Source organism: Heliangelus exortis, chromosome 10 (assembly GCF_036169615.1).
Source record: "Heliangelus exortis chromosome 10, bHelExo1.hap1, whole genome shotgun sequence".
Taxonomy (NCBI): domain Eukaryota; kingdom Metazoa; phylum Chordata; class Aves; order Apodiformes; family Trochilidae; genus Heliangelus; species Heliangelus exortis.
In genome coordinates, this window is record NC_092431.1 from 13925785 (window position 1) to 13938195 (window position 12411).

Consider the following 12411-nt stretch of genomic DNA (forward strand, 5'->3'; position numbering starts at 1 on the left):
AGTATTGGGGGTGTAAGTCTGACCATTACTCCTATACATCACTATTCATCCAGTACTTGTAGTCGAGTTATCAGTATGAACCCTTAGTTCTACCCTGGTTTTATAGCACAATTTTAAACACATGTGTTGAACGGGTTGGGCATTTTCCTTACAGAACAGAGTTTTGCTGATGAAATATCTATCTGTCAAACAGATCATCTTTCCCCCAGAAACCATAATTTGAATTAAGTTTCCCCCTACAAAGTTTGTCTAAAAGAGATTGGAATTATACATCTGGTTCAGGAAGAGATGAGAAATAAGAGCAGTGTTTAGCTAGACGCCCAGCAGTTAGAGTATTTACCTAAAAAGAAAGGATGTCTGGACTCTCTGTTCAGCTCTGATGTAGATGCTGACTCGAAGCTGAACAGCTCCATCCAGAGAGAAGTCCAAACCAGAACAACCTGCATCCCAGAAGCAGGGTGTTTGCCTGAGAGGAAAGGACACACAAGTAGAGGTCCTTGCTGTCCCTCAGAAGGGATAATCAGGCTTGAACTAGTGTCTCTCCTTTCCATGGTCCCTTCATCTGGACTCTTGTAAATTAATTCCCCTCCAAATATTTGCATTTTCCTGGTGAAGAATGCAAAGTATTACAAAAGCTCAGTAATATTTGCAAGATCAGAAACTACTTTCCCTTTTGGTTCAGTGCTTGTAAGTACAACATTGTGCTATTTTTTCAATGAGGCTTGCTGGCTTTGAGTTGATACCTGAATATCATTCCTGGGGCAAGTGTCTCCCTGTTCATGAGTTCTGGTGGCCTCAATGATCATGCCTCAACGTGCATGTTTGGATATTGAGGCTGATGGCCCTCAAAACACAGCAGAGTAACCCCAAGATCTCTGTAGGGGGAAAGGGAAAATCATAACTGGAGACCCACTTGCCCAACCTCACAAACAAAAGAAAAAAAATGTAATGGAGCGAGTGCTACATTTATGTATTACCAGTGAAAAGCCAGAGGAGGTCCTGTAACTCAATTTGTTGAACTGACAGCGAGATTTCCTCCCTGATATATACCCTATATCCTTATCATAAAAGGTGCAGTTAAGAGGTATAAAAAAACCCTGTCTGTCCTCATTAGAGCAGAGTTGAGTATAGTCTACTCTTGCTTTAATGCAGTGATCTAATTAACCTTTAGCCAGAATTAAAATGACCTTGAATTGGCCTTGTGACCTCCAATGCTTAATGTTGTTAACTTTAAACAAGCTTTTTGGGGGTGGTCAGGAGCAGCATCTGTTAAAATGGGCAAAAGGTCGAATCTATTTACTTAAATACACCTTCTGCATACGTTGCTGGTGGATGTGCTGCTTGTGTTTTCAGAGAGGTTAGGACACGTTTCTTTGAAGATACAGGGCAGCCTGTGTGTGTGAGGACAAAAAGCTGCTCTGAAGATGTGTTTTAACCATCTCGCTGTGCTTTCTCAGCAATAAGACCCTTCGGGTCTTCATTTTAAGTTCTGCTACTTGCAAAACACCACAGTGTGAAAAACGGTGCTGCTGCGTGGGCTCTGTACCCGGTGTTGCCCTTTTTGGAGGAAGATGTGAGGCCAGTTACTGCTCTCACAGCTGCTCCCCGGGGCAGGAGGTGCCCGTTGTGGCAGCAATCTTACATTTGGGGCTGAGCTTTCCATTCCCTGGGATCAGGAAAATGTATGCTCGTGTGTACAAGTAGATGCCCAGTTGAATTCCTGGAAATTAAAACAAACAAACAAGCAAACCAAACTAAACAAACAAAAAACAACCAAACAAAAAAACCCAAACAAAATACACCGCCATGGAAAAGAAATTCAAAGGCAACATATAAGTAATTAGATGAAAACACGCTGTTCAGGCGCCTCCTCTGATTGATACCCAGGCGCTGGGATGTTCTGGCAGAAGTCGTTTTTGCTCTTCACGCCTGCCAGCCCTGCCGCTGCCCTGTGCTGGTGCGGAGCCCGCAGCCGCTGCCTCTCTCCCGCTCCTCCTCTCTCGGCGGGGGTCAGCTCTTCACCCGCACCCTCACTGCCCGCACTCCCCGGGCTTCCCGGCTGTCTCCGGGCAGCGGGCGTTGTTGTCGGCATCCCAAGCGATATGACGGTCGTTAAGGGGGTCTGTAGCGCTGTTTTTTATGGCCCCATCTCCCGAAGCGTTTTTCGAGGCTGCCGCTTCTTCCTTCTTCTTCCCAAAGCCGGACCGCAACGCCGGCTATTTGTAGTACATTAACATAGTACATTAACATTTGTAATGTGGCGATTATTTTACATAATCGATACCATCAAGTTCCTTTTCTTGGGGACCCTCGTGTTTATTTACATTTATTTCGCACACGTCAGTTTCCATCAGGAGCAAAACCGATTTTCTCGTCCTACATCTGCTCTCGGGGTAACCTTAATTCACCGTAAATCTATTTGCGCTCCCGCCGTAGTCAGCCCGCGCCGGGGTGGGGAAGCGCCCCGGCTTCTCCGATGTAAAACCGACCTTGAGCGGAGTGGGGTTGGGGAGACCAGGGCGGCAGTGATATTAATTGTTGTTATTATTATTTACTATTATTTGTTTTGAGGCAGTTTCTGTTTATGGCGTGATGCATTTGAGCCCAAACACATTAGGTGTATTATTCATTGGGTACATTTGTCAGAACATGCATGTGTATAAAGAACTAATGATCCATATTAAATTAATGACGCTATAAAAAAAGAAAAATACCCCATACATGCAGTTTATGACGGCAACTCTCGACTTTGATAAACCATAGAAAAGACCTAATCAGATGAAGCATTGGACTGTTCCGTCTCCAAAATTACATTTCTCGAAATGCGCTTGTACACAATGTTGGTTTTATTAAAACAAATTAATTCAGTCATTAAGGAATCATACGGCAAGTGTCTCATAAGTCAGGACCTCCAGTGTAACAAATTGATTAAATGACTGTGTAATAGTCTCTTTAAACAAATCTAGTGTAACAAGTTAATAGATCTGCTCAATTACCATGCTGGGGTGATGAGGATGTGGGCAACTCTCTCATTAAATCCGGGATAGCGTTGGGGGTGGAGGGGAATTGCGGGGCAGAAGCGCGGGGCGGTGGGACAGAGCTACGCTCCCGCAGCCCCCGCGGGGACAGATTCAGGGCCGGGAGGGGTGGCTCCGGGCTCCGGGCTCCGGCCAGGGCCGCCCCTCCCTCGGGCTCCTCCTGACACCCCAGCACCGGGGGCGCGGGAGGAAAATCTATTACCCCGCTGCCATTTTGTTAAGTGTTTGCACCCCGTTGTGACCCTGCCACTTTATCTGTTGATTTTTATTTTCTGAGTGCATGTTGCCCATATGTTACTCTAATAGTTGCTATAATTCTTGAGCAATAGGGCTCGTATTTTACTGAACTGAATTAAAAAGAATGCACTTTAATAAAAATAATAATAATTTTAAAAAACCGAAAAAACATTAATGGCTTGACATTGATATATTTGCATAAAGATGAATTATACGGGTTCGTCTGACATGACTTTTAATAAATGATCGAGGACGTTATTACAGAGACGCACTTGGTGTGCGGCAGCGGGTGATTGCTGCAGGACTCAGCCTCAAGAGCTCCCCCGCAGCCCGCCGGCCCCGGGCAGGGGTTAAACGCCCGGAGGATGAGGAGCGAAGCGGTGCTGTGCTGCCTTCCCGGTCTCTTGTAGAATAAATAACTTCGTTCTTCTAAATCACGTTTGCTGCTGCGGTGCGGTGCGGGATGCCCTCCGCTCCCTGCCGCACCGCCGCAGCCTGCTCCGCGGCAGATGTTTGCATCCCTCCCGGAGACTTGTAACCGCTGTTCGAGACAGCTGGTAAACATTGCCAGAAACACGTATATGGAAAATACCTATCGGGGCAGATGCAAATAAACGCGCAGCTGCAATTAGGAGGGAGCAGTTCAACTTTTTTAATCTGCGTGCAGTGATTAGCGCGGGATCACTCTGCCGGCGCCTGTCTCTCTCTCCCAGCGGCCTCGACACAGGCTCGGGGCCCGGGCTGAAAGCCCAACACCTCGGTCTTTTGGGGTGCGGGACTCCTCGTGTCCCGAGGAAAGAGGTGCCGAGGGCAAAGCCCCGCGGGTTCTGGCACGGGTATAGGGAAAGTCATGCAGGAAACATCAGGGCAGCAAACGGGGAGAGTGGGGGCGAAAACGGAGTATGCTTGATACGCGAAGCATTGCAACCTAATATCACTGAGAAGTGATGTACGATAATATCAGCAGCTCATAAAGGGCGAACACGCCTGAGGAGGAGGGTGGCAGAGGTCAGCACTCGCTGAAGTGGACGGACAGTCCCGACGTGGCTGTGGGTCTAGGCATCCGTCTGGCAGGGGTACAGCCATTACCCCGCTTGCTGCCTGCCCTCGGGGCTCTGAGAGTTGCTGTCGGGATGACCGAGTCCGAAGACCTCAGAATGGTGACAGAGCTGATGTAGGGCCTGTCGAGATTCGGGTGACAGTGTAGTACAGGACGGGGACACACACCCCTCTTCCACGAACATTCCCAAACTCTAAGCAGCCACTTCGTTATCAGGCGGGGTAAAAGCCTACCTGCCTGCCTGCCTCGCGGCCGGCCCTGCCCACAGGCCGGCCTCAGGCTCCTTCTTGGACCCCGCGTCCCGTGGGAAAAGCGCGGACCCTGTGGCAGGGCGGCACAGATCCTGCCCACGTCCATATGTCCCGCATCCATATGCATGTCTCCCGTGGGAGGCGGTTGCCAGCCGACAGCGGGATACGGGCGGCCGCTCTAGCCCCCGGACCCCTATTTTCCCTTGCTCTGCCTCCCCTTCCTTCCCTCCACCCCGAAGAGCCCCGGTGCCGACGGCTGCTGCAGGGTTTGGAGTGGCGTCCTGCGCCTGGAGCGTTTCTGCAGGCAAAAAACTTTCCTTCGCTCCCCTGATGCTCGTTGGGGCTGAAAAGGGAACCGCAGCGGGTTCCCGTTGAGAAGTAGCGCGGCGACGCAGTGGCGCTGGAAAAACAGGGAGGATGCTTTCGGCACCCCGGGATTGCACACCCAGGAACTTCTGCTGTGTCTCCTGCGCCCCAGAGAAGGCACGTGGCAGGGCAAACCCAGAAACAGATGCTTTTATTTGCCCTGAGCCGGGAAATACGCACACGCGTGCGGAAGGAAGCGAGGTTTAAACCCAATGGCTCTATTAACAGAGAGAAAGGAAAACCAAAAGCTGTTTGGGAAGTCAGTTTTCGGAACCAGCCCGCGGCGGGCTCTCACCACTTAGCCAAAGACCACCCGCCACGCTACGGGGCCGCGCAGCTCCCTCCCACAGCTCCCCACGCGTGTGCGCTACCGCGTACTCCCTGCGCAGATCTCGGACGGGGCCCGATTGCAGGGCGGCTGCCGGGGAGCGGCTCCGCTTGCCCGTCTGTTTCTATAGATTTGTCTGTGCAGTACTTTTAAAACGTCGTTAGCTCTGAGTTCATAGTGTCACGAAACAAACTCCTACGTGTTTGAGAGACTGGGCTGAAACTGCGGCTGCTCTCGGCGGGGCCCCACGCAGGGGGTGAGCCTCATGCCCCGTTGAAGCTCGCTGACATTTTGTCTCCTAATTGTTCGATGCTGTGTCCGTGGCAGCGATCCCGACCTTAGTTACTGAATCTCCTCCTAAAAAGTCCTGTCCTGGAGGAGAGGGAGGCTGAGCCTCTCCGCCGAGCCAGGTTCCAAAACCTGTCCCGAAAAGGGGAGGCAGTGAGCTCATGTGAATAACCTGCTCTTTTCTCCAGCGCCCCAGACAAAACCAGACTAACCAAGCGATCAGAGACGGGGGTTTTTTTGTTTTGGTTTGGTTTTTTTCCCTGCGATTCCACTTTGACGGTGCCAACTTCAGCTGGTGGCCAGCTGGATCTCTGCGCCGAAGTAAATTAACTGGAAAGCCTTAGTCGGTGCTGCAGTCAACTGGAAAAGGGGACGGGGTGCGGCGAGGCGGGCAGCACCCGCGGCAGCCCGGGGCAGAGGGGAGGGCGCTGATACCCCCCTCGGCGTCAGGGGAGCGGCTGCTCCCGCAGCCAGGAGCGGGGAGGCTGGAGGATCTGGGAACGGGCTGGCGTCCCCCTCCCGGAGAGGACCCACGTTGAGCCTGGGATCCGCTGCCGCCAGCCAGGATCAAGCCGGCAGCCGCCGGCTGCCGTGCCGGCAGTCCGAGCTCTGCTGTATATTCATTTCATTCCCATGCCCCCGCGGTAATTTCTTTCCCATGGCCCCGCAAACCCAGCGGAGAAATCGTAGCGGCAAGAGCCAGCAGAGTCGAGTCGGCACTCTGGAAACCACCTGGGCTTTCCCTTTCTACCTTTTCAACTCATCGGGAAGGATTTGAAGGGGTCGAGGGGCGATGGGCAGCCCCCGGCATCCCGGCCCAGGAGGGACCAGGCAGCCGCGCCGACACAGCCGCAGGGCGCCGGCCCTCGCTCCCTCCTCCCGGCCCCGGCATTGTGTAAGCCGAAAGTGAATCTACTTTTTTTTTTCTTTTTTTTTTTTTTCTTTTTTTTTTTTTTTTTTTTCCCCGGTGGAAAATTATTCAAAAATTTGCGGGAGATTGCTGATTTATTTATTTACTTCCTTCAGAATATCATGCCTTTTCCTCTCTCATGGCATTCCTTCTGTTTGCTCTGCTGCAGCCGTGAAGAAAGAAAGAAAAAAAAAGAAAAGAAAAAAAAAAAAAAAAGAGCTCGATTGTTTCTGGTCTGTTTAGATATGGAAATGACTGCGTCTACATAGTGAGTTTCAATTCAAACCACTTGTTTCGGTATTGGATCTAACTATTTACAGACCCTTAGTCGGGCTTTTATTTTATTGCCTGTTTTTTTCTCGAAAGCAGTATCTTCCCCATAATAATGGTGACATTCAGCCCTTGATAACACCTTGCGTTGTCCCCACCGCTAAAAAAGTGACTATAGCCTGATTTAGTCTGAGATGAACAGCTCCAGGAGCAGCGTAGAAACTGGAAACTTCGCCTGCCCGCTCACGGAGGGACCGGCGCTGGCAGCATCCGCCAGCCCTCTCCGCAAACAAATCTCCATTTATTTCACTTTTAACCCCGATAACAAACTGGACGACTTCCATCTTGGGGAAAAAAAAAAAAAAAAAAGGGGGGGGGGGAAACACCCTCCCTCCCCCCCAAAAATAATAATAATAAAACACTAAAACAACAACAACAAAATTAACCAAACACACCAAACAAACAAAGCGCTCCAGAGAACTACTGTGGAGATTGGAAAATAGATCCTGAAATTTTTTTTTCCTCCCCTTGTGCTGTGTTCTCATTATTTAATCTTTGATGGGATTAGGTTATCTGTACCCTTTAGTGAAGGCAGCAGACGTCTTTAAACTGGTTTAATTGATTTATCTCTTTTTAAAAAAAAAAAAACAAACAGAAAGTGCATTACATTTGACTGGTCTTGCAAAGGGTTTTTCTTCTCTTTACAAACCGAATTATTTTAAATATAAATTAATAGATGTTAAGATGCTATATCACGATATATCATCGTTATTAGCTTAAAAAAAAGAAAACAATTTACATTCTATAGTATTCCGTATAATACAAAAGAAAACACACTTTAAATTCAATTACAGCAACTAAATGAATTTTATATTTTGACTGAAAGTGGTTGTGACAATTCCCACCAGCTACTTTTTCAACACGCGGTTGAGTGGAAACGGTGTAAGTGAAAGCAAACTCTCGTCCCTTCGCCCTCTCCCCCCCCTCTCCCTCTGCACGACGACCGCAACCGAAAGTGTTTCAAAAATACTAATAAATAGCGCACGGAGCCGCTGCAGGTTGGGCCCGAGGGAGGGTCCGGGAGCAGCCACGGCGGCTTTTTCCCTCGTCGGCCCCGCTGCCACCTGTCTCCGGGCTCCGGGGATGCCCCCGGTGCCGCCCGTCGGCGAGGTGGCACGGAGGGGGAGGGAGGGGGGGGCGGCCCCCGCTGTACAAAAGAAAGAAGGTATTTTACATTTTAAATATTCACAGTACGGAACGCCTGTGGTCGCGGGGACTCACGGTTTATTTACAAAGAGCCGGCAACAGGCGGCCGCCGCACCGCACCGCCGGGGAGAGGGACTCGGACTGGGGCAGCCCTCGCCGCTCCCTGCGACCCTACAATAACACGCGGCGCTGGGGCCCGCTCCGCCGCAGTCCTTTCTACTCCCCCTGAGGCTTCTCCTCCTCTTCCTGGGCGCGTAGAGTCTAGAAAAATAGATCTGTACATCTCCGAAAGCGGCGGCGGGCGGAGAGAGCTAGGCGGAGGCCTCCCCCTCGGGGGGGTGCAGCAGCAGCCCGCCACCACCCGGCTTGTGTTTCTTCAGCAGCTGCGTGATCTTCTCGTCGTCCGAGTTAGGGTCCAGGGGCTTATTGTAGTCGTCGTCCTCCTCCTCGTTCTCGGAGGCGCCCTTCAGCCGCTCCGTCTCCGAGTCCTGCTTCTTCTTCGCCGTAGCCATCTCCGCCGCGTGCTTTTTCCGCCACTTGGTCCGTCGGTTCTGGAACCAGACCTGCCCCCGCAGCCACCGTCATCGGTACCGCCACCCGCTAGCCCTCCGCCGGCGCGGCCGAGCCGAGCCGGGCCGGGCCGCCCCCATCCCGCCCCGCGCTTCCCCGTCCCCAGCGTGAGGGTGTGATTTCCCCTTCGCCAGTGATCACACAATTTCCCCGTCAATGAAAAGGAGCCGAGACCCGCAGCACCGAGCTCCCTGCAGCCGGGTGAGCCCCCCGTCCCGGCACGGGTGAGAAGCCGCACCCGATGCTCCCGATGTCCGCCATGGGCCCGGGGTCCTCCCTGCCCTCCTGCCCGAAGGGCAAAACACACATTTCGGGCTGAATCCTTCCCCAGTCATCCCTGCCCCACCATATATATGCATTTACTCTCTAGTACGATGCTGCCGGAGGAGGGGGGCATTCTCATTATAGAGCCTGCAATAATTTATTCGCAGCCATTCGGAGATATTTGCAGTGACAAAAGAGGGTCTGAAAGCCTGAGCATCGCCGAGAGGCCCCTCTGGCCATCCCACCTCGTGTCCCTGCACACTTACACCTTTGCCCACAGCAAAGAGTTTAACGAAAACGGAGAGGTTTGGGACGGTCCGATGGCCTGGGGTGCTTGGTGGTTTCGTGTGGGGTGTGGGACAGGGGCGCTACACCCTAATCCCCCTCCCCCTGCGCTTTTCCTGCAAGGCGGCCGCCCCCGTGGGGCACTGGGTTTCTCACAGAGTCATAGATTTTTTTTTTTTGGTTAGAAAGGACCTTAAAGATCATCGATTTCCAACCCCGCATAGACAGGGAAACCTCCCACCAGCCCAGATTGCTCAAAGCCCTATCCAACCTGGCCTTGAACACTACCAGGGAGAAGGCATCCCCAACCATCTTTCCTTTCTTAGTCTCGCTCTTTTTGTGGGGTTTTGCTTGGTTTTTTGTTTTTTGGTTTTTTTCTGTTTGTTTTGTTTGTTTTGGTTTGGTTCTGGTTTTATTCCTTTGTTTGGTTTTCTTGTTGTTTGTTGGGGTTTTTATAAGTTTGTTTGGATTTGGGGGTTTGGTTTGGTTGATTTTCTTTAAATTAGATACGCTTTGAAATATCCCTCTCATCTCCGCCAGTAAGATAGTTAAGGGTGAAGTGCTGGTAGCTGCTGGGGAAGCCCCCGCCCCGTCCCACAGCATCACCTCCGGCCGCCCGAGACGAAGCCAGCTTCTGCGGCGGGTCCCTTTTTTTTCCCCGGCTATAGCCGGGTGCTTTGCCCTCCCGAAGACCCGCACCGCTCCTCTCACCTTGACTTGGCTCTCCGTCATCCCCAGCGAATAAGCCAGCCGGGCTCGTTCTGGGCCCGCCAGGTATTTCGTCTGCTCGAAAGTCTTTTCCAAGGCGAAAATCTGCTGGCCAGAAAAAGTGGGTCTGGTATGTTTTCTCTTTCCGTCCTTATCCAGCAAAATTGAGCCTTGATCTGGCGGGGGGGGAGGGGGGAGAGAAAGGGAAGGCAGGGACAGACACGTTAATCTACGTATTTGAGTAAGTGCTTCGCATTCAGGCGGCCCTGGGGGACGGGGACTTTCTATCCGCGGGGTGAGGGGGGGTTCCTGTAACAAAACTGCTACATGGAAAACGCGGCGACACTAATCTCCCGGCTCCCCCTGATTATCTTTCCTTTAGGGATCAAAAATAGGAAGCGGGCAAACGACATTGCGTTCTAGAAATGCTGCAGCCAGTGCAAGCAGGCAGCAACGGAAAGTCCTGTTTCGGAAAGTTTTTGCCCCTAAAAAAATAAATAATATTATTAAAAAAACCAAATAGCTCTGGCCCCGGATAGTCCCCAGAGGGGGCGGTGAACTCCGGCGGCGGCGCGGCCGCCTTTGCCTGAGAGAGCTCCTCTTTTCGGCCGCAATAACCGACATATTACAGGGTTCCGCGTAGACGGCGGGGAGGTAGACAGCAAAGAAAACTTAAGAAAAAAAAAACAAACGAAAGAGAGGCAAAGCCACCCCACGCGGCCACGGCCGGACCCGGAGGTAGCGTGGGGTCCGGCAGGTTCTCGCCGCGATGCCGGTGCGCGGGGGCTCCCCCGCATTCGGGAGGCGGACTCCTGGCTCCTGCTCCCCGGGCTCGCTCCCCCCCGCTGGCCCGCGGCGCTGGGTACTCACGGGGGGCGCAGGCGAGGCGGGCGTCCCTCCAGGGCGGGCTCTGCATCACCCCCGGCCAAAAGATGGGCGTCCGGCCAGGCAGCTCGGCAAGCGGCTTCGGGTATCGCCCGGCGGCCACGGCGGCGGCAGCGGCAGCGGCTCCGGGGCTGAAGTAGAGGGCGGGCGGCGGCGGTGGCGGGGGACTGAGGCTGCCGAAGCGGGGCAGTCCGGCCAGCAGCCCGGCGGGCGCCGCCGAGGAGGCGGAGGGCGAGGCGGAGGCGAGCGCAGCGCCCGGCAGCGGCATGGAGGGCCGGCTGAGGATGTCGTTGATGCCGTGCGGGGTGGCGGCCGAGAGCTGCGGCGGGGCCGAGCCCAGCGCCGAGAGCCCGCCCGAGGCGGCGGAGGCAGCGGGCGCCTTGAGGCTGGGGGAACCGAGCGGTGGCGAGGGCGAGGCGGAGGCGGGCGAGGCGGAGGCGGAGGAGGAGGAGGCGGGCCCGGCGGGCAGGGGGTACGCGGGGTACAGCGGCGCCTTCATCTCGGCCATGCTATGCAGAGCGGCCAGCGGCGGGCTGCCCAGCAGGAAGGCGCCCTGCCGGGGCGCGCCGTCCATCTGCCCCAGCGCCAGCATCCCCGCGCCGCCGCCGCCGCCGCCGCCGGGCCTGGCCGGGGAACCCGGCCGGCCCCTAGAGCCGCGGGGCCCCGGCGGCCGGCCCGGGGGTGCCGCCCGCACCAGCGCCGCGCATCCAGCCCGGGGCGGCCGCCGCCTCTAGCGGGGAGCTGAGCGCCCGAGAGGCGGCCCCGCCGCCCCGCCGAGCATCAGTGCTGCGCCCAGGCGGCCGCTCCCGCGGAGAAAAGCGGTGCTGCTGCTGTCGACGGGTGTATAGATACGTGTATAAGCGCAGAGAGCCCGTGCGTATACACGTATGTATGTATCTCCTCTGCCTCTGTGCCTGCGAGGAGCTGGGGGCTCACAGCGGCGAGGGGGCCGCCCTTGCCTCCTCGGCGGCGCCCCGCATCCCTCCCGGCGCTGTTCCCGCTGGCTGGATGCCGACGCGGCTGTCGGGGCTGCGGGCACGGGCGCGGCTCGGGGCGCACTGCCGCGCCGCCCCTCTCCCCGCCGCCTTTAGCGGGGGCTCAGCCGTCAGCGGGCGCGGCGGTGGCGGTGGAGGGCGGGGGCGGGGCGGTGGCCGGCCCTGCCCACCAGCGCCGCGCCCGCCTTGCCGCCAACTTTGGTCTCTCCTGCTCTCCTCTTCCCTCTTTGGCTTTTATTAGTTTTTCCTCTACTTTTCCCTCTTATTCTTCTCCTATCTTCTTTTTTTTTTTTCTTCCTTTCTTTTCTTTCTTCCTTTCTTTCCTTTCCTTTCCTTTCCTTTCCTTTCCTTTCCTTTCCTTTCCTTTCCTTTCCTTTCCTTTCCTTTCCTTTCCTTTCCTTTCCTTTCCTTTCCTTTCCTTTCCTTTCCTTTCCTTTCCTTTCCTTTCCTTTCCTTTCCTTTCCTTTCCTTTCCTTTCCTTTTTTTCCTTCTTTCTTTCCTTTTTTCTCCTCCTTTTCCATTTTCTTTTTCTTTCCTTTTTCCTTCTCTCTCACTTTATTTTTCGCTCTTTTCCTCTCTTTTTTCCTTTGCTTTCATCTTGTTTTCACTTCTTTATCTATTCACACCCTCCTAGTCCTGCTCTTCTTTCTTTCTGTCTTTCTCTCTTTCTTTCTCTCTCTCTCTCTCTTTCTCCCTTCCTTTTTCCGTTCCTTTTCCCCCTTATCCCTTTTTCCTGTCTCTCTTTCCCTC

At 53.9% G+C, this 12411-nt stretch overlaps 1 protein-coding gene across 1 annotated transcript; it reads right to left on the reverse strand.

The window, feature by feature from the left end:
- Positions 1–7347: 7347 nt before the first annotated feature.
- On the reverse strand, positions 7348–11736 carry NKX6-1 (NK6 homeobox 1). The gene is made up of 3 exons (XM_071752993.1): positions 10652–11736; positions 9785–9957; positions 7348–8517 (listed from the first exon to the last, which is right to left on the reverse strand). The coding sequence occupies exons 1-3, from the start codon at positions 11256–11258 to the stop codon at positions 8266–8268; spliced, it is 1032 nt and encodes a 343-aa protein (XP_071609094.1). The 5' UTR covers positions 11259–11736; the 3' UTR covers positions 7348–8265.
- Between the last annotated feature and the right edge of the window lie 675 nt (positions 11737–12411).

Coding starts and splice junctions, on each gene's coding strand:
- NKX6-1 (XM_071752993.1), bottom strand. CDS start 11,258: ATGCTGGCGCTGGGGCAGATGGACGGCGCGCCCCGGCAGGGCGCCTTC. Junction 9,958..10,651: donor CCGCCTCGCCTGCGCCCCCC/GTGAGTACCCAG, acceptor CCCCCCCGCCAG/ATCAAGGCTCAATTTTGCTG. Junction 8,518..9,784: donor TGACGGAGAGCCAAGTCAAG/GTGAGAGGAGCG, acceptor CTGCGGGGGCAG/GTCTGGTTCCAGAACCGACG.